The 23,217-nt window shown below is 25.1% G+C and overlaps 1 protein-coding gene across 2 annotated transcripts; it reads left to right on the top strand.

Moving 5' to 3' along the window:
• The first annotated feature begins 659 nt into the window (after window positions 1-659).
• On the top strand, window positions 660-22,489 carry LOC129962751 (zinc transporter 7-like). Of its 2 annotated transcripts, XM_056076736.1 has the most exons (12): window positions 660-866; window positions 3,283-3,297; window positions 8,320-8,421; window positions 8,511-8,624; window positions 8,750-8,837; window positions 9,675-9,798; window positions 11,668-11,745; window positions 13,783-13,839; window positions 14,446-14,581; window positions 17,119-17,209; window positions 17,978-18,127; window positions 20,013-22,489. In XM_056076736.1, the coding sequence occupies exons 1-12, from the start codon at window positions 784-786 to the stop codon at window positions 20,058-20,060; spliced, it is 1,086 nt and encodes a 361-aa protein (XP_055932711.1). In that variant the 5' UTR covers window positions 660-783; the 3' UTR covers window positions 20,061-22,489. The 2 variants fall into 2 exon arrangements, with proteins under 2 accessions (XP_055932711.1, XP_055932712.1); XM_056076737.1 differs by lacking the exon at window positions 3,283-3,297.
• The last annotated feature ends 728 nt before the right edge of the window (window positions 22,490-23,217 follow it).

Genomic DNA, 23,217 nt, shown 5'->3' with positions numbered 1-23,217 from the left:
AAGAATTTATTTACATCAAAATCAATTTAAAATAAAAAAATTATCAGATGAATTTCTGAAAGAGTGTAAAAGAAACGAGTAAAGTTTCAGAAAGAGTAAAAGAAACGAATCAGTTTGACGATTCCAAGTTTTGGCGGAATAAAATAAAAAACAAAATCGCGTAATAGGATATGAAAAAGATTGGCATTATTCGCCACAAATGTGCTTATTTGCCAAATCTTATAACCCCTATTATAGCTAATCCTGCAATTGGGATAGTTCTTGTTAGCGCCTATAGATGGCTGTAGACTGCTGGCGCCGTCTACAGGCACTAATTGGAACCTAGCTTGATCCTCCAATACGTCCTCCGGTTAACTCTACCCGAACTATTTCGCCCCAGCTTATTGACAAAATAAAATCATTGCGCCATGTGTTCATCTTGAGTTGAATTGTTCTTGAATTGAACTATAGATATTTTTTTTTATATATGGTCTATATTTGAGCTTTAGATTTAAATAAAATTAAGAAAATATAAATATATATTTAAAGAACGAATTTTAATGAATTTCAGTTATTGGCATATTCTTTTATTAAATGATTTTAGGCAGCAAACTGTATGGTTGGATTCAAAGACATTTTTCTCCATGCTGTCTGTCAAACAGTTAACCGTATACAAATTTAAAGAGCCGTCACAGCCGTCGCCTGTTTATGCCAACTAGCAACATATGTGTTTTAGAGCCCCCAGAATTGCTTCTTCTTTATTTCATTAAACAAATACTGTGGTTGTTTTAACACTAACTATAGATGTTACCTGTACATTCAAAAGATAGGGAATACAAAAGTGGAAGGAGAAATCGGCTAAAAGAAAAGGCCCAGTCATGGTTTCGGTAAGTATACATGACTGCAATATGGGAAAGATAGTGAAATAAAACTATTTCAGATGATTTAATTTAATGACATGTTGATAAATCCGAATTTATATAATTTTAAAACATTCTAGTATGCGTTTTATATACATATAGGTCCATGATCCACTTTTTGAAATATTTACATTTACCAGTATGCTACTATAAATTAATAAACATCTTGGTATATATTTAATTGCTGCAGCTTTAATATTTGATTATTGTTTTCGATAGTTTGCTTTTTTTAATGAGTATTTATTTCATTTCAATGGAAATATAACATTGATATTTCGTTAATGCTCGCTTTTCAGAACATATAATTACAGTTCAATGATCTTTGCTAGAACATTTTTTTCCCCCCAAATTTTGTAGATTTTTGAATTTTACATGCTTGGCTGAAAGTCACCCAGATTTTGTTAGCAAATAGTGAGAAATTCAAGGAGACGAAGTTATATGATAAAAATTATATATTTGAATGTAAAAAAAAAGAGCAAAGATTGGAACTTACACATATTTTTGTTATAATTTGAGGATTATTTTTTTTCTGTCCATTTGAAATATAAAGATATTCATACTAACATTAAAATATAAATTATTCCATTTAAAATATTGTTTATTTTTGTAATATTGAAATATGAAATTGCTTTCTAACATATAACTTCTTATGTAGATATTTAATTTGCCCTTATGATTATATTTAATGATGTAAGAGATGTTGAATGAAAAAATTTACATTTTATAGAAAGTGTCCTCTTTGTATTTATGGATAATATAAACATTGATATTGGGATAAAAATGGAAGTGAATTTCATTTAAAGCCTCATAATTATTTAAAGTTATTATCAATATTTCTTTGATTACTATCATTTAATTTTGATTAATGTGATTTTGTTTTTTCTTAAAGAAGCAAATAAAGGGTTGTAATTGTGAAGATAGATAGAATAATTTTTCTATTTATACTTTAATTATTAGAAATTTAACAGTTAGAAACTCCAGTTGGGAAAAGAATAAAAAAAAAGTGTTTTTCCTAAGTAAATAAAAAATGATTGTAAATGATTATATATTAATGCAAAAGATAATGAATAAATATGTGAAAAATAAACTTGTTTCTTTTGTGCTCCTAAGTTGCTTCATAGGAAAAGTAAACTTATATAAGAAAATGCAACAACAAAACAGCAAAGCAAATTGACAATATATATATATATATATATATATATATATATATATATATATATATATATATATGAAATTATTCTTGCCTTTTTGTCACTTTTTTCCTGTTGCGTTTTCTTATATAATCAAAACATTTTTTTACCTTTTGATGTGGACAAAATCCAAGACATTTTAATGTACTTATATGTAATGATATTATTTAAATAAATTTTAATCTTTATTAATTCTTAATTTTTATTTTAAATTAATTCATGTCATTTTTTTCTATAATTTCCTGATTCAAATCCCTTTTATTTATTTATTTCCAACTGGCACTTTAAAAAATTACTGACTTTTTCCCCATGCCATGAACAAAGGGATAAAAGTCCTGAATACCTATTCATTCCTTTCAAAGATACCTAAGATTCCTTTTACTAAGCTGTCACATGTCAAGCAAATCCCTGCTGGGAGAAATTTGTTTCTTTACTCTTGTCTTCTAGTGCACAGAAACTCATTCCAGTTTCTGCACCATGTATGTCTCCCATGGTCTAATAATAATAGTTTATGAGATAATTCATTGAATTGTCAGCATTGAATTGTTAATTCTTTTTGATTTTTTTTTTTGTGGTAAATGAAAATGCAATAAGTCTGGAAGTTTTATTTTAATTATTTTTTTTAATTTTTTACTGTATAATATTTTTATGCATGTTTTGAATTTATAAGAATTTTTTTTTATTAATTGCAAGATTTTTTTTTAAAAAAAAATAAGATTAAAATACTTAACATTTACAGATATTTTTTCTTCTATCAAGTTCAAAAATAAAATTTATATTTTTAGTTAAATCTTCGTATTTCTTACTTTTTATTTATAAAAGTGGTTCATGTAAGAGCAATAACAAACCAAGGAAAGAGATGATCTTATTGATTAACTTTTAATAGCTTTGGTCTAAATTTTTAAGATTGAATATATTCAATAGGTTGTGATGAGGGCTATAAAAAAAATTGTTCCCCGCTATTTCTTAAGTGTATTGGTGTGGTGTATTGTCTTTTCTGCTTTCATTTGGCTTGGCTTGTACTCTTAATAATAAATTTTTAAATGTGCTTAAAGAAATTTAGATAATTAAATACACTTTATTTTTTTTTCTTCCTATAATGCTTTATTCATTTTATTTTTCAAGATAAAAATTCTCTTTTTTTTTTTTTTCCTTTCTTTCTCTCCATCTGTATTTTCAAATGTGGTGAATAGGGAGAACCAACTCACGTAAGTTTATTTCAGTTTTTTTTCCCTGAATGGCTTTGTATAAATCTTAAGCATGAAGATTTTTAAAAATTTGGAAAGAGTATTGTCATGTGGGACTTTTATTACTTTTTTGTTTTTAAATTTTTTTTAATTATATCATTTAATTACATTTATTATACATGTGGGTTTGCAAGCTCCTTTTATTTTATGTGAAAGTGGTGTGCGCTTAAATAATTTTCTTTTCTTTTTTTCTTTTTTTGCAGTTTGTGGTATTAACTCACAGTGTTAATTATTTTGTGTTTGGTACCTTTGATACCCTGTAGAATATTTATGGACTATATTATAATCTAAAAAAAATGATTAAGCTGAGAATAAATAATAAAAATCTTTTAATTCATAATAAATATAACAATATGTTATGGTTATCTTCATGAGAATAATAGATATGAAAAAATAAATGCTGTGAAATTAGGATTTTTAAACAAGGAATGATGCAAAGGAGATTCAAAAAATTTCTTTGTAATTTTCATTAACCTTAAAATTTTATATTCTTTCTTTAATTTTGATTTTTTTAAATCTTTAATATTAAATGAAGATGTTTTAATGATTATTTAGTTGGATATATTTCTAATTAATTCTAGAGGGCTGGTTTCAAAATATAAAATTAAAATTACTAACCAACTAAAAACTAAACTAAACTAAATAACACCTCAAATCTAAGGATAAGAAGTTGCTGCATAAGTAAGCAATTTGTTTCCCCGATGAATAAAATAATGGTGTGGTCAAGTTACCTTCACTCTGAAGATGGATAGTTCCTCTTAAGTGAAGAGGACTTTTTTGTATCCATTTCATTGTTCAATTAATTTCATAACAACTAGTCATCAGAGGCTCCTACAAACTGGTCAAGGATAGCTTATTGTATTTATTGTAAAATAATCAAGAAGATGTACTAATAAAGGCAAAATGATTTTTTTAATTGGTTTATTTGGTTCAAATAAAGCTATTTAAAGGGGGAGGGGAGATTTTGAAGGTTGTTTATATTCATTATTCAACAAGTTGAGATAAGTTAATAAGCCCATTGAGAGAGAAGACAAAATTTCTAGTTTATGTAGGATGAAGGAGAAGTGCTACTGAGAACATGCAAGATGTGTGAAGGGCTTGTATTTTGCATAAGTCCTTACTGAGCTCTTTACATTCTTGTATATAATTCTGAAGCTTCAATAAAATTGTTTATTTCTATTTATATGTTATGCAAGTTAAGAAGGCTAATTAATTTTAAGCAGCATTAATTCTGTGTTCTTTTAACTTCAGTTTGGTAGAGATTTTTGTATAATGCTGTGAGTATTTAAAAAAATCATTTTCATGCATTGTACAGGATTAAGACAAGCAATTCATTAGTTGTTTTTCCATGAATATTCATAATTTTTGTGCTTAAAACTATAAAAATTATAAAGATTACTTGTTAAGAAAAAAAAAAAAATCAAAATCTCTAATCTTACAGCAATATAATTTTTTAATATATATTACAAATATAATTTCCCTAAAAAAATAATTTTTAACATTTTGAAAATAAAATTGTACATTTTTTTTTTTAAGATTAACAAATAAGAATTGACTTAAAACATATTTATGCATGATAATCTTTTGAGTTGAATTGAATCTTTTAATTAATTGTTGATTATAAAATTTATACTTTTAATAAAAAAATATATAAGAAAATCTAATGTTTATGTATATACACATGTGAATTTTCTAAATTAGAAAGTATTTACAGAAGAAATAAAAAACATATTTTTTAATAATTCCTTACCTAAAACATGGTTTAATAGAGCTTATTCAGATTTTCTTCCCATGTTTATTCATTATGTGAAGTTGCTGATAAGCGATTTAATGGATTTGGATAATGTTGATAGTTATTTCACATGATCCATTATTGCAAGTTAAAGTTTTAATCAAAAAAACTTAAAAAAAAAATTTTTTTTTGGTATGTTATTGTAATAGCACTCAGACAATTTTGTATTTGTCTGTATTATTTGAATAACATGTTTCTAGAGAACTCAATATTGTCCATAACATTATTTCATAGCAATGGAAACCATTTAAATATCAAGAAAATGTAGTAAGCATTGTAAGGAAGGTCATGTTAGAAGTATGGTGGTTCCTTTTAACCTATAGAATAGATATATTATCTTATAGGTTAAAAGAAACCACCGCGCTGTAACTCAGCAGGTGGTAAATGAGTTTCTTATTTGACTGGACAGTTGATTTCTTGAAAACCTGTAGCCAGGTTTTAGATAAGGACTATAAAACCAATTTTTTGTATGTGTCTCATTGTTCATATACACCATATTGCTTGTCTGTAATAATGTTGTGAGCATTACAATTGGACCAAACAGAACTGGATATTCTCGGTTATAGATATTTCTATAGACCATAGTATTCTCAGATGAAAGTAAGTTTAGTCTATCATAAGATTATAGACAGCAATGGATCAAATGTGAGAATGCTGTTGCTTATCAGCTAGAAAATATCCAGGAAATATACTGATATTCAATGGTATGGTATGAGCCATCATCAATATTTGTATTTTATTTTTCTACATGTGGTTTGTAGCTGAAACTATGACTAGTCAGTGATAAGTTGATGAAGATATTTTATGCTCATCTTTTCTGTGATGCTGATAATGATAAAGTTTTTTGTTTTCATAAATATCAATGCTTTGTTTCATTTTGAACTCCTGTTCAGGATTGTCCTGACAAAGAGGATCTAAGATCTAAATCCTCGTTCAAAATATTGAGGGTATTTAGGGGAAGCAACTTGGTAGCAAGCAATGATATTTAATATCATTTATATCCATTTTTCCATACATTTACCAGGCATCAAAGAAACATGTTCAGATGTTTTAAAACCTTCCATATTTTCCAGAACAATATCTGAATGCTAAGACAGCAATATTTTATATTGCTAAACCGCTATCCTTGTAGAATAGTTGCTAGATTGCATCCATATTTGGCAATTATCCAGCAGTGAATATTAAATCTATAAATCAAAAATATACTTAATGAATTGCTTTATTTTTGGTACCCATTTTTATATTATGCTTACATTAGGTATGTGTTATAAATTGCTTCCATTTTTAACATTGTGATCAAACTTTGCGGAAAATCTTGAAGGAAATAGTCATTAATTGTGTAACTGGAAATTATTAACTAATATCAGCTAATACATATAATATTATATCATGTTTGTGTATCAAATGTCAGTAGCCAGTGCATTTGATAATTTCACTTGCATTGATTTTAAATGATGATTGAATCATTGCCACACATTTAAGATGGTGAAGACATACAAGTTGCTATTACCATTATCCCTGCTCCACTTATCAGCGAAATGCTTTAAGAGGGTTATTTTCCTTAAGCATAACTGTCTAATTATCAGGATTTTTAGGATACCATGTACTGAATATTTTCATCAATTGAAGCATTCCGAGTTGTCTAAAATCAGATTACTGAGCATCTTTTTTAATTTGAAAGTCATCCAATATTCAAATTATGTTTTAACAAGTTAGCCTAAAAAAAAACCTTCATTTAAATTTCTTGTAGTATTAAATATTTTATAATATTTATTATTTTACTTGCATGCAATGCAATTTTTTCCCATTTGTTTGTGAAGCATTTTTTCTTTAGTTTTCATGCAAAGGGATATATATATTCTGAATCCATTGACCTAATATTCTGCTGCAAATCAGATTTGTTTCTAAAAAATGAAAGATTTTACCAGGATGTTAGAAAATACATTTCAGTTATCAAAGGATATTATTTCATGTTGCAGTGAGATGCTATAAATTTATAAATTCTTGTTATAAATCAAATTTAAATTTTATAAATGGAAGTTATTTAATTAATAATGGATTATTTACTTTCTTAACCTTTTGAGTACATTTCATGTACGCATGTGTTAGAATTTTTAATTTTTTTATATACTTTAAAGTATCTCTATATCATCTAGGATTAAATATCCTGAATAAATAAATTGTTGTTTAAAATGTACTGCTTTTATGTGCCCCCAAAATAAAATATTTTCCAAATGCAATTTTTTTTTCAAATGAATGTGTTTATAAAGTGTTAAATTCTTTAGTACAATATATAAATTTCTTCTAGAGAAAGAAATCTATTTACTTCTAATTATTTTTTTGAAATTAAGAATATTATAGATTGCATTCCTCCAGTTATTTTATTATTTGTTTTCCTACTATGATATATTTTAAAAATATTAATAGGTATGGATGTACTTGCACATGAATGTTTATCAATATGTTATTTAAAGTAATACCTATTTAACTAGATGGAAAAAATGTTTACTTTATTTCATTTTCTTCATGTATAAGAGATCTTCAAAATTTGAATCATTTATATGGTTCAACGGATCTTTTCAAATGCTAAAATCTGAAATCATTAAAAATTATTATATTTCATTATTATAAGTGTTTCAAAGTCACCTCACAAAATAATGAAATAATTTTCCCACATGGCAATACATAAGTTTTGTAATTGTCTGCTTAAAACAGAAATTTTTTCTCTGAATTTTTAGATTTTTCAAACTTAAATTGAAGTTTGTAAATATTGCTAATTTAAAAAAAATATTACTTAAAAATAATTCTTTTAGATTCTTTCAAATTTAGTTTGAAATGTATAAATTTTGTTCAAAAGATTTTTTGAAAAGTATTTCCTAAAAGTAAATCTTAGATGTTTAATGAAAGATGTTGATCTTTATTAAAAGTAAAGTCATTAAAATTTAAAGAATAACTTGGTTATTCGCTTGTATTTCTTTCAATTGTTTTGTCAACATACTTATGTTATTTCAGAAATCATATTCTTTTCTTATAATGGTAATTTCTTTTTTGTCAGTTCTAATCTAAATAATGCTTTAAAAATGTTTGCATTGCATTTTTCTTATATGACTAATTTATTTATTGTATTGTATCAGAACTAGATTTTTTAAATGCATTTCTGTATAAAAATTATTTTTCTTTTTAATTTACAGGTTAATATTAGCTGACAAAACTTCAAGAAATTTATTTTGTTTTCTTATGCTCAATTTGTCATTTGCATTTGTGGAATTATTTTATGGAGTCTGGACTAATAGGTGAATTTCATTTTTTAAAAATCAAATATTGATTTAAATTGATCTTTTAAAGAGGAATCTTAGATTTATGCTATCTGCTTTATTTACAGTTTGGGTCTTATATCTGACTCTTTCCACATGTTTTTTGACTGCACTGCATTACTAGCTGGTTTAGCTGCATCTGTGATAACTAAATGGAGAGCAAATGACAGATATCCTTATGGGTAAGATTTAACAAATAATATAATTAAATTAATTTTGTAATATTGTTGCAGAACATATGTTTAATTTTTTTGCAAAATTGTTTTTAAATGTTTCTTTTCTGTCCTTATATAATTTTCCTTTATAGGTATGTCAGAGCTGAAGTTTTGGCTGGCTTTGTAAATGGCCTTTTTCTCCTTTTCATTGCATTTTTTATTTTCTCAGAAGCTGTAGAAGTAAGTATAATATTTGCTTCTTCTTGTAACAATTTAAAAAATATATGTGATTTGTCCAGTTAGTTTATATAAATGGTACATGATGGTTAGAAGAATCTCGGAAGTCAAGCTTGATAGTTTTAAGAAATATATGTAAATTCTATATAATTTGAAATAAAAATATGTAAATCATATTTTAAAGTGATTACATATATAATGCCATACTATCTAGTAATAAAAATACCATAAAAAAAAGTTTATATTTGGTTAACCAAGAAAAGCGATTAAAAAAAGGTGAAATACTTGTAAAGTAAATTTTTAAAAGAAATACTGATTTTTTTTAAATGAATGATTTAAAAAAATATTTGAAATCTAATGTTTTATATATATTGAACCATTTTGCCAGTCAATAAAGTTTGTAAAATATTGGAAAGTGAATAAAACAAAGATGTAAATATTTTATTCTGTTTAAAGAAGCAATTTATCACTAGTATTCATGAATAGTATTTTGCTAACCGTTTTCATTGTATCAGAATTTTTCTGTGTCTAATACAATAAAATTTTATTGTATTGTTTTAAAATTTTTTTCTATCCAATATTATAAAAATCATTGTATTCTAAAATTGCTATGTAAATTAAAAATTTTTGGTCTTTTTTTGCCCATTACTATTAAAAACGATTTTTTAATTGGTTGTTTAAAGATTATTTATTATTTAAAGAGATTCATGACAAAGATATTTCTTTGCAAGTCTCTAACAGTTTTTTCAATAGAGTAACTTCTATCTGATAGTCTAAATACTGTTTAACTTTTGTTTTTAACTTTATATTTTATTACTAATCTTTTTCTACTTTTTACAGCGAGCTATAGAGCCTCCTGAAGTAAAACATGAAAGACTTTTTGTTGTTTCAGTATTAGGATTTTTAGTAAATCTTGTAGGAATATTTGCTTTCCAACATGGCCATGGACATTCTCATGGAGGAGGTAAATTATTTTAAAATCCTTTTAAAAATACTTATTTGCTAATGATAAAGTAGGATATTTCTATGTTAACACTCCACAAGTCAAATAAAGTATATAATTAGTCAAGTCTACTAAGACAAATACACTTCAAGGGATAGGATTTTCACCTGAGAGGTGATTTTTTTTAAAAAAACTTTTAATTAAAAATTATATGAAATTTTACATTTTCGGCTGATTACTTTTACAAATATTTTTGTTGGAAAATGGTTTTTACTCTATTTTAAAATTAGGAAAAATTACCATTTTAGTTAAAGTTTGTAAATTCTTTTTTAAAATTTTTTTCTAAATTCTAAAAATATTTTTTTTTGCATGGTTTTCTTTATCAATGAAATTCAAATTATTTTCATTGTTTGATCAAATATTTAATCAAGTGATTTTCTTTTGTTATTAAAGCAAATACATATTCTGCTTATTTACTCCACCACTTATATGAGGGCTAAGAAAATAAAATAATTAATTATTTATAGTTAATTATGTAAAAATAGTAATATTTTTATTGATATTTTGTTGTTATGGGAGTCATGATGGTTTATATTCACAATAAACAGAAAAAATGTAAGGATAGTAAAATAAATACAACTTTAATGTCTACCATAAGTGATGCATAAACAGAGCTTTAATTGAAATTAATATAATCAATATACCAGTGAACTAGCTGGTCACCAAAAGTGACTAATATAAAATAAAGATAATAAGATGTTAATGCTGTTTAAAACTTTAGGAATTTTATTTCACAACAAATTCCTATCTTTATTAATTTTTTTAAAAGATGGTATTTTTTTCTATTAGATTTCAAAGTCCTACTTTCATTACTTAATTATAAGATAAGTAAAAAAAGTGTAGAAGAAATTGAAAATGAAATGTTTATCTGATTTATAGCAATACAACATATTCAGCTTCAGGAGCGAGTGGTAAATGTTTAGTTGTGTATACTATTTAAATTCCTTGAAATAAAATATTTTTCAGATTTCAAAAACTCTAACTCAAAAAGAATAACTGGTCAATGTTTAATTTTCGTTTCTGGTTAAATTGATTTAACCAACTGATGACCTGGAGCATTAATTAATCCATGCTTAAATGTATAAAATTAGAATGTTTTCAATATAAAATAAATGTTATTTCTAGAAAACTGAAAATATATACTAAATAGTTTAATGTTTTTACTTTATTAACTACTTATTACTTACTTTATTGTATAAAATAAGGAAAATATAAATGCTCATGTTTGTAAAACCAATTGTTTTTCATTTTTTTTAAGATGTCAATTTAAAGTTTCTTTTTCTTTTGTAATTTTTCATTTGTAGTTTGATTTTAGAGTAAAATAAATTGAAAGTAGAGAATGCATAGTAGAAAAATTATATATATTCACTGAATGCTTTGCACATGTTTAAAGGGCTTGCATTTTTTTACTTTCTAATATATGAAGTATAGAGAAATTATTGCAATTGCAAATTCGATCTCGAGATTTTGACTAATCTTCACATTTTAGACCTGCTTGAGTTCAAAATTCACATTTTTGGAAAATTTCTGCTTCTTCTTTTTTGGATAAAGCATTTATAATATATATGTTAATTTATTAAGATATTCTAAATTAAAAAAAAAACTTAAATTGCCATATAGTGAAATAATAAATGTGTATATATAAAATATTAAACCTGTAATGCAATTCTTTTGGAAATATAAATTGTACAGTTGTTTTAACAGATTTTTTTATGAAGAGGCAATTTATTTTTTATAGATGATTAAATTGGTACATCCACATTTTTGTTTTATACTATTTTTATTGACATGAAAGCATCATGAATTTATTAAAATCAATGTATATTCCAGATGACCATAGCCACAGCCATGGCTCTGCTCATAATCATGAGCATGGTTCACATGGACATGGACATTCTCATGGCTATAGTAAGTATCAATCGTTAAATTGTTCTAAATCTTGTATTGATATAATCAGTGATGAGAATTCACATTGAAAATTTTGATTGATTAGCAACTGCATTATCAATGAATGATGTAACACCCATTTTTGAGGCTCTCAAGTTTACTGAGAGGTTCATGGAATTAAACACTCTTTTCTTGAATACTATTTCATTATGCTCATTATTGATTGCTAATGGTTTGCTTATTTATACCAGTAATCAAAATAAATTATCAAATATTTATGCCAGTCATCAAGATTATACTAGTTGCAGATGTATTTATTAGTCAGTTGCATCTTATTTCTATTGTGAAACTGAATACATTTCATTATTTTTTACTTGTCTTGTCTAAAAAGTAATATATGTTCCTGAACTCCTAAACAATTTTCAATTGGTATTTACCATCCAATTTGCCAGATTTTGAAATCTAAATGCCATTATTTTTAAATTTGTTTTTTGCTTTATTTTTCAAGATGATGAAGGAAATTTGAAAGTAAGCTCTATTTTTTAATATTTTAGCACATTTAAATATTTTTTTTAAATATATATTTGTAAAAGAAAGTATTTTTGTGATATTTCTTTTACCAGTGTTTGATAATTTTTCTTTAAAAAATAAGCGAGAATTTAATTTTAATTTTTTTAAAAATTTGGAATTTAGTTTTATTTCACATATATCTTAGTCATGGTATTTTTTTTAGCATGATTTGAAAGAAATTTACTGAAATCTATGCTTTAGATGAATTTAAAATAAGCTATAAGTCAATGGGTTAATAGAGCATATTATTTATTACATGCCAGTGTTTCTCTTGCATTATCAATTTGAGTGTTCATTACTATAATTATATTATTTATCAACATGAAAAAAATATATAATATTATACATATGGAAACAATAATATTTATTGACAGCTTTACATTGTAAAGATGGGTTATTTTTAATTTTGTATATTATATTTATTTATAAATCTTATCTGATCAATATTTGCCTTTAGGACTAAAGGACAAAATTTCATTTTTATTTGAAAGAATATTTTCAGATTGCTGTCTGTCATAAATAAAAAACTTTTTAAAACTGAAATGTAAAAATTTTTTGCATTATTAAACACAATATTAAAAATTATTGAACTTGATTGCAGAGAGAAATGCAATTTTGTCAAACATCTTTTCAAAATCTTAGTCATGTTTTTTAATAATAAGTTAGTATATTAAGATAAATCTTATAATTTATAATGAAGTGCAATAGATTATTTTATTTTAGTATTGACCATTTTATTTTAATATAGGAAAATATATTAAATTTTTCATTGAGTTTTATCCATTGTAAAATAGACACTTGACCTTTTAGTCTCTTATTTTTTTTAATATATTCACTTACTAAGTGTTAGCTGCTGTTACTTGAGAAAAAGAGAGAGAATTTGATTACTTACAAAATAGTAGAAAGAAATGAATTCCTTGAGCATAAAATGAAACTGATTGCTTTCTAAATAATTTTTAAAAAACACACACACAAAAAAAGATTAATTAATGTGAAAAAATAAAGCTGATTACTTTTTACCTTTATGTACAATGCAAAATTTTTGGAAGTTTTTATTAGTTACCGTATAAGAGTAATTAAAATAAAATTGAATTAAGTATAACAGTATCTCAAGTTGATTTAAATGCCTAGCTGAAAAAAACATATTTTATTGATCCTATTTAAAATTTTATGAGTTTAAAACCATCTAAATTCAAAATCATTAAATGAACAAAATTTAATTAGTAATTGTTGAATAGTTATATATCAATAAATGCATGCAATTTATTTTCATTAGTAATTAAAAATTTATTAATTTAAAAATGAATTGTCCAGTAATTTATTAATTTTCATTTAATTATAAAAAAAATTTATTAGTGCATTTTTACTTCTTAAAAATATTTTAGGAAATAAGTATAACTATATTTAAAATCAGAAATTTTTTGTGATTCAATGTTCATTACCATTTTATTTAATAATAATTTTGTATTAATGTATGTACTTTTTCAGGTAAGGATTCCAAAAATGAGGATCAACCAAATCCTGGAAACAGTCAAATAATGCATGGTGAGTTTTGTTTTTTGGTTTTACACGACTGATTTCTGATGAAATTTTATATTAAAATTATTATGGAGTATAGGATTTTTTGTATTGTGTAATACGATATTATTGATGCTTGTTTCAGAGAATAACATTTTTTATTTATTTATAAGAAAAACAATTTTTGTTTAATTAATAAATAATAAAATTAATAGCATTAAATGTTTTAAAGCTAATAATAAAATTAATAGCATTAAATGCTTCAAATGTAATTTCATATTTTTAAGTAATGTATAGAAAATGAATGCCACAAAGCATGTGCTTAAAAATATGTATATTAAATGTTTTATTGTAACAAAATTATGTTTTATAATGTTATCTTATTGTGAATGAAATAAATGTTGATGTCAGATTCATTACAAATTTTTATATAGTGTCATATAGTGGATTTTAAAAATGCTTTAATTTTTGATGATATATATTTTGTTATTTTGAATAGTATTTTATAACTTTTCATATTCCACTGTATGAGTCATATTTTTTGAGCTTTTTTACATTTGTAAAAACTTTTTTTTTGTTATTTTGTTTGTTTGTTTGTTTGAGAGAGATTATTTGATTGTTATATTTTTATAGGTGTTTTCCTACACATATTGGCTGATACTTTAGGAAGTGTTGGTGTAATTGTTTCAGCTATTTTAATGAGTCAGTTTGGTTGGATGATAGCTGATCCAATATGTTCAATGTTTATTGCTACACTTATAGGTTTCAGGTAAAAAAAAAATTTCTTATCTCACAATAATATTTTTTTGGATGGCACAACTTTTAACTGTATAATTACATAATATTTAATGTATTAACACATCTTAAACAAGTCGCTGATCACTACTATATAGCAGGCAATTTTTTGTAATTCATGTACAAAATTGCTTCTGCACAAAATAGCTATAGTTTTTGAATTAATTTGTCAATTCATAAAAATTTAGAAACATTCATAGACTTTAGTAGTGTCCTTGTTTTGATAACAATATGGAGGAAACGAGTTTAGTCTTTTCCTGCTTAAGATATGATAATTAATAATTTTACATTTGTAAATCTGACTGTCACCCAAATTAATAATATGAACATTTATTAAGTCTTCAAAATTTTGATAATATATGGATAATTGGACAATTTTAAGTTGTTTAAACTGCAAGTGCCAATATGATGATTGACATAATAAGGATGGCAATGATTGCCCATCATGTGACATATTTAGTTTGAAATGTAATAACATATTACTTTAATTGGTAATTAATGTTATAAACATACTGTTTTTTGAATTTATAATAGTCCATTGTTTCTGTTGAATTTGTTGTATGTATCTTCTTGCATTTAATAGGAGCTTAAACTATTATATGAAATATTTTGTTTAAATAGTTTAAAACTTCTCCATGTTAATTTATTGAGAGTTTACATTTTTTCCTCCATGTCTTCTTAAATTACTGCATTTTCTGAGCTGTTGAATTTTATTCTATTAAATAAATTATTATTTCTATCAGATACAAGTTAAAGTTCTGAAAAATAACATTAAGTGAATTAATTGTTTGCTATTTTGCTATTTGTGAAGGCCATATGTATCTAATACATCAAATAAATTTTATGTATTCAGAATCGTTGAATATCAAATAATAATAAAATATCAATTAATAACTTGAATATAATAATTTTATAATTGTCTTATTGTAATATCATAATCAAGTTGGCTGTGATTCATGGCTTAGCAATTTTAAATGAGCTCAGACAAAAATTTGTCTTTCAGATAAAATATTTATTTATAGCCAATCATATTTAATAAAAAATATTTCAAGAATAATTTAAATCTTGACTTATTTACATGACTTATTTTCAATAAAACATGAATTGTCCTACTGAAGTCAAGGTGATAATTTTCAAACTTTGTTGAAATTCTTAATTATCTGCCCACATCAATGATTATTTCCAGAACTTCAATGCTAAATGATTGATCTTCTTTCTCCTGTGAGAATACTTTAAACTTCCGAAATCTCAAAGAGAGAAATGTAACCTTCAGAGCCCATCAGTTGATCTTCCTTTTATTGTGAAAATTCAAACTGAAGAATCATTGCATTTCTTACTCAGAAGAATTTGTTTTAATAAGACCTCTGGTTGATTTTCATTTTCGGGTGAGATCAATGACGGAAATAAAGTATATCTATTCCTTCCATGCAAGAATACCAACTGAATGTTTAAAAAATATATATATTTCTTTTAGTTCAAAGTTTTAAACACCCAGCATCCACTTGCTCAATCCTTTGCTCTTCTTTTAATCAAATTCTGCCAAATTTGTAAAAGAAAAAATTGCTTCATCAACATGAATGAGTCTCTGTCTCGCAGCGGAGAGAAAATATTGTATAACTGTAGTCCTTTTGAGAGAATTGAAAATGAGGTCCTTTTGTCTTTCTATGTGATGCCATTAGTTTTCTATATGAATAAAAAAAAATTGTAATATTTTTTCGTTTTACTTTGAAGTGATGGTTTCATTACATATTTTTTTGAATATCAAATACATCATGCATATTTGCACATGCTTTTGAATGTTGGAATGCTTTATAATTGTCATCGTATTATCAAACAGGCAAAAATCTGTCTTTTCAAAAATTGGCAAATTTAGTGGGATTCGGAAACTCTAAACAAACTTCATACTTGCAAGCCTATCATAGAAAACTGGCCTTCTTTGAATTATCGAAAACATGACACAGTTTTAACTCGTCTGAAAATCGGTCACATTAGATTCACACATAGACATCTGTTATTAAATGATCAATTGCTAACATGCCCACATTGTGACTGTGGAATAACAGCTTATCATATCCTTGTGGAATGCCCTTATTTTAATGCTCAATGCTTATTTTACTTCAAAACAACAACAGTGACTTTGCCCTTGTTGCTTGGTAGGAATCCACATGAGAACCTTTTTGTCTTTTTAAAATCTATAGGTTTTTATTCCTTAATTTGAACTTACCATTATGGCTTCGTTTTGACCTTTTGTAATTTATCATCATTTTACCAATGTTCTTTATATCACTTTTATAGAAACTGTTTTATTAAACTTTGAAATAGAAATAATCTTGTTTGGCGCAGTATAACCTCCATTCTGGTTCTTGTGCCATAAAACCTCAAACCAAACCAAATCATAGTATTATCATTGCACACTATGTAAATCAAACATTGATAACTCCATATGACATAACACATAAAATTGTATGTGGTGTTGTATTTGTTAGTTAAATTATAATTATATGCTTGCAGTGTTCTTCCATTACTTAAAGATTCCACAAGTGTTCTGATGCAAAGGACTCCTAGAGCTCTTGATAATGTTCTTCCAAGTTGTTATCAAAGGGTAAGATGCAGTTTCAGTGATTTAATGCCTTTCATTTTTGTTCATTAAATTTTATTGTAATTATTCAGCTTAATTTTTAATTTTCAATTAATGCAAGAATATTAATAGATTGTGTCATCTGTTTGCTATCTAGTTTGATAATAGAATTATCGCTTTCACAGTCATCATTATTGGAATTTCGGACATTGAATTATTAAGCAGAAATAACTAAAACATAAATGAAAATTGTCAGTTTAACTAATGTATCAACATCCAATTAATATGGGCTATGACAAATCAAACTGTATTATTTATTTCTAAATTATGTAAAATAGTTTTGAATTACACTGAAATTTCAAGCTTTTTGCTTCTAGACCACATTATCATTTATAATACATTAATTTCACATTATCTGCTGGATTCGGATCTTTTCTTTAGAAAGGAGATGGGAGAGGTTGAACAGATACATGATACATTTTTTGTTGGTTTGCATTATCATATAATGAAAACAAAAATTATTACTTTATCATTATTGTCTTTTTTAATTTAAAACAATTTTCATATTTAGCGTTGTTTAAATAAATTATTGAATTATTATCATTTGAACAGTGTTTTTAATGTAGTTTAAATCAATCTAGAAGATGAAATTTTTAAATAGATTTCTTTACATTCAATGAGATTATTGTTTTATTAAAAAATTTTTTCAGTAATTACTAAGTCTTTTAAATCCATTTCAAATGAAATAATTTTTATAGATTTAAACGAACGTCATCATCATTATTATTTTAGGTTATGCAGTTAGATGGAGTATACAGTGTCCAAGAACCCCGTTTTTGGACATTGTGTAGCAACGTCTATATAGGATCAATTAAACTAGAAGTAGCACCCACGGCTGATCCGAAGTACCTTTTGAGTCATACTCACAACATTTTTACTCAAGTAAGTTTTTGTGTGTGCCTTTGTAAATCATTAAAAACATAAATAGTATGCTTAAATCATTATCAAATTATAAATTAATTAAATTATTATCAAATGTATGGTACAAAAATTCTGTTTAGAAATTAAATAGATATTTTTCCATCAGTTCAACTGTAACCCAATACCACATGAAGAAGTCGCATATATAATTTTTATATTATTCAATGATTGACTTTTTTGTCAAATTCTCAAGAAATATTTTATTGCACTTGATGTACTTTGGCATCAATATTTATTTTTGACAAGACCTATTTTTGAGCTTGCAAAAATCACCCATAACCCTTCAAAGAACCAATATTATTACAGGTCGTCCTGACACTAACTAGGTGCACAATATTATTGGGTCACATTCCCATTAGACAAAACAAGCATTCATAGTTCGATTAGTGAGAAATTCACAAAATTAAAATTGATGAAAAAGGTACATATAATGGATCTTGGTTCAAGAAAAATTGACTAATCTGACAATAATATCAAAGGAGTGCAAAACTGCAACTAACCTTATCATCAATGCATTGAATCAAACAACCCTGAAAAATTAATTTCTAAATATCAAAGCCTATGCATCTAACTAAATGTGTTTTATGTTAATAAAATAAAGTTTTGATCTTCACTAGGATAGCTATGATATATACATTATAAGGCATAACAATCTTTTTTTTTGTTTCAAGATGCTCTTTTTCCCATTTATAATATTTTAAACTTCCAATAATATTTTTATAGTACTTAAATTATATTTGTCTGGATGTTATTTTATTTTCATAATGTTACAAAAGCGCTCAACTGACATTTTACAAGTGTCAATTTTTAGACAATTATTCACAATTTCTAATTGATATTAAATATTTATAATAGTATATAGTCTAAAACATATAATTAAAGGAGAGGGAAAAAAAGTCTTTGGCTTATTTGAGAAATTGGAATTAAGATTTCTTATCCCTGGATAATGGATGCTGAAACTTCATAAAATCTGCTCTCTCTTCTAGGAAGAGAGTTATGAGGACAGAGAAACTATGCCAATTGATTTAAAATAGGAATGCAAAATATTGTCAAGCAATACAATATTTACTTCTGTCTAATAGAGGGTCAAATACTATTGTTAAGCATGCTTTTCAGCTGTTTGTCATTAGTTATTGCGAATTTTCCTACTTTTCTTACAGCCATTAATTCAATAAAATCTTCCTAAAAAAACAATTACCGGCAATTTTTTAAAATAATGCAAAATAAAAACATTTTGATTCTTGTATACTATAACAAGAATATATGAAAATAAATTATCCAGAACATAAATAACAAAAGGGAAATTCAACAATTGTATAGCAAATTATAAGTTATCCATAAATAACACTTTACACTGAAAGTAATTATTAAATACCTAATTAAATACATCATGTCCATGTTAAAAAATTAGTATGTAAAAAACACAGACATTATCATATTGCATTTCTGTTTTTGTTCTGAACAGTAAGTTAAATTTCTCTTTCATGGATATCTCAGCCAGAAATCATTTCTACAATTGTTCAGCTCTGTGACTGTTGCCCAGCTAATAAGCACAAGCTAATTTTATTAATATCATGCACATTATTTATCAAATTACCAATATAAATAATGAAGGATTACTAGTTAAAATTTGAGCCTAAAATTTGAAATTAACTTGTAAATGGATGACAGGTATTCTGGTAGTGTTTTTGTAGTATTTTGTAAGGTAATATATATCAGTTTTGTAGTTGTTTATTATAAAATCAAAATATTTTCTTCTGAATGCTTTTTCTTAACTTAGTAACATTTATATAGATAATTAAGGTTGAATTTAAAGATTTATTTTCTATAAAATTTTCTTTTATAGGTTGGTGTGAAACAGTTATATGTTCAGATTGATTATGCATTAGTATGAGGATAACCTGATGCTCTCTTAGTCTCTTTACTTAATATCCTATTTTACACCTGTTCGGCCATTACAAAGATCACAGAAAGTGTCGTCCATTTGTGTACTCTCAGCTGGACTGGAATTGAGTGTGATCTCTGCATCTTGACTAAGAAGTCATGTTTTAGACTTGTGATGAGTGATTCAGTTTTGGTGTGCAAAGCACCATTGTTTGGCTAGTCTGAAAAATCTCTCACTCATGACTGAATTTTTTTACTTATCACAATAAATTACTATCTTCCTACTTTTCTATTATTTCTGTGTTAAATAAATACAGATTTTCTTTTTAAAAAAAATTCTCAGTTTATATTGTGTGTTTCTTAAAAGGATATTTAAATTATTTATTTAATTATTGAAATTGTGCATCACATTTCACTTTTATTTTGATTCACTTTTTATATTTGTTTTACTGTTCTGTTGTTTTAAGTTAAATATTTGGCATTTACTTATTGTTTGTAATATTAGTATTAATTTGGTATTTTTTGGTGATTTTTTTAAAAATTACTTTTAAATCAGCTTTAAGTTTAGCTCCATTTATTTTAAAATTTTTATACAATTCAGTTATATGAACCAAAAATTTATGAAAGTTAAATTCTTGTGCAGATGTAAATAGTTTGAGGAATTGCTGAAAGGCAATTAATACATTTCCATGTATAGTTTATAATGTTTGGTCAAAAGTTTGTGTTTGTTTTGTTTTATTTTGGAATTTGACTGTTGTTATGAAAATTTATTTATCAAAGAGTGCTTAGTTCCTTACGTTTCATTTAAAATACTTAATGAAATTTTTAGTCCGGAATTACGTCTGTGTTTTTGGTATTATAATGATTCAGAAATCTGCTTTCATTATAAAATTTCATTACTTAAAATAGTTGCATGTTTTTAATTTTTATTGATTTATAAAACTTTGATCCAAAACTAAAGCTGTATGACAAATATATTGTTATGAATAGATGGTATTAAAATAATGGTAAATTTAAAAAGTGTTTTCCAAAAATAAGTTGCAGCAGACTCCTAACCATTCATTCCTGTTAGGGTTGAAAAGCAGACTGGATTGGGTTGGACTGTATTTCTATAAGTACTGACTTTCTATTCCTTCTATATCACTTAAAAAATCCTTTTAAAACCAACTCCCATTCTTAATTATATTTTCTTATCTTTAATTCAAGCCAGTACCTTCTTATTGCATTTTAAAAGAAAATGTACACTATAATTATAAAGTGCATTTCAAAATGAGCAGCAAAAAGACACTAAAAAAAAAAAAGCTTTAGTAGTGAACAATTAAGATATTTAAAAATGCATTAGGAATACATGCATGCAGTTAATCTAAAAACACATTGAAGAATTTAGAAGTTGTAAACACTTAATTCTTGAAACATGAAAATTCATATTTAAAATCGAATTCCTTAAAGATTTTATTGAATATTTTATAAAATTTATATAATGTAAATTATTTACATATTAAATTTGATAAGATTCAACTATTTATTTCAGAACTTTCTTAATATTCTGTCTAGAAATGTAAGATATATGTAGCTTAGTATACCATTGCTGTTGGTTTGGTAACTTTAAAAAAAATAATAAATACGTTAACACAAAAAGCAGACTAGATTTTTCAAATATTATTTAAATTTATTATACTTTTATTTGATAAATATAATCAGACTAATGTAAAATGTTAGGTTTAACTTGAGAGAATCAAAACTGACTGTCTGTGGAACATACCTTTTGGAAGGTACCTTTTTGTTTCTCAGGAGAATATAAATTATTTACTGTTTAATTATTCTCAGTATTTTTTTAAAAAAATTAGTTTGGATTATTGTGAGCTGGATGGTTAAGAGTCTGCTGTTTTAAAATTTTTTTCATCTTTTTAAATTTTGATTTTTATATTAATAATTACACAAAACCAGTGAATAAAAAATTTCTTACATGAAAATTTTTGTAAAATGCTTAATATATATATATATATTTTATTGATACATGAAAAGTTTTTGCTGACAATTCTGTTATTTTTTGCAGTTTTAAGATAGTGTTTTTCTGTAAATAATGTAATATTTTCTTAAATTATATGGTTTTTATCATTTGTTAAGTAGATTTTTAGTTATCATCGTTTTACAAATTATACATATTTTTTAAGATCATTCTCCCTTGCTTATGGTGGGTCCAAGCTTTCTTTGTTTTTTGTTTTTCAATCAATTTGTTTTTGGTTTTTGGAATCATGCTGATCTGGGAAGGGTTAACTATTCATATCTACACCATTGTGTTTTTATCAGTATTTATTAAATTTTATACCATGAAATAATACTGATATTTGTTATCGGAAGTTGTATGAAATACTTTGTATGCTTGAATGAAGTAAACATTTTTTAAAGAAATTCATATAAAAAACATGTAAAATATAATGATTGTTTGTATTTTTATTTCACATATCTGAATTGAGCTGCAGAGTTTGGTTGAAATAAAACTGAAACAGCTAGACAAAGTATTTGCAAGTTTCTGATCTTTATGTTGAGATTAATTGTTTAAAATGTACTGGATATTTAACTTATATATTTAAAAGACAATTATTTCAATTATTACAATTAAAAATTGTACTTTTAACTCTCATTGATATACCGTGAAAATATTTAGACTTAGGTTTCACATTTTTTTTATTTAACATTCCAATATTATTCTTAAAATATATCAGGCATTAAAAAAAAAAAAGTAAGTTCAGTGAATTTGAAGTTGATAATTGTCCAGAGTGTTCTTTCTAAACATGATCCAACAGTTAATTCCTAAAGTGTCAGAGACAGGTATATACTCCCAGTGGAAAATAAATGTTCCAAGTGACATAAAGAAATTAAATTTTTATATAACATATGAATAACATTATATTTTATACTGTTTCAACACAATGAATTTATGACCCTTTCAATGTCACTTTTTAGATGATTTTTACTATTTCAATGCCCATTTTAAAAAAATGCTGATTAACGCACATACATCCTTGATTTAGGAATTCATTTACCTAAAATAATGGAATTTACAGCTTCATAATAAATCAATTACAGAATTCATATGTTATTCTTTGCCTCATTCAATATGAATTGCCCTGTATATTAATAGATGTAACAAAGTGAACATAATC

Source organism: Argiope bruennichi, chromosome 3 (assembly GCF_947563725.1).
Source record: "Argiope bruennichi chromosome 3, qqArgBrue1.1, whole genome shotgun sequence".
NCBI classification, from domain to species: domain Eukaryota; kingdom Metazoa; phylum Arthropoda; class Arachnida; order Araneae; family Araneidae; genus Argiope; species Argiope bruennichi.
Note: the sequence above shows the minus strand (reverse complement) of the source record. Positions and strands in the feature narration are given on the sequence as shown.

Excerpts from the sequence above, each read along its gene's own strand:
- LOC129962751 (XM_056076736.1), top strand. The coding sequence starts at position 784 with ATGTTACCTGTACATTCAAAAGATAGGGAATACAAAAGTGGAAGGAGA. Across the intron at positions 8,625-8,749 it reads AATGACAGATATCCTTATGG|GTATGTCAGAGCTGAAGTTT; the intron begins GTAAGATTTAAC and ends TTTCCTTTATAG. Across the intron at positions 13,840-14,445 it reads AAACAGTCAAATAATGCATG|GTGTTTTCCTACACATATTG; the intron begins GTGAGTTTTGTT and ends ATATTTTTATAG.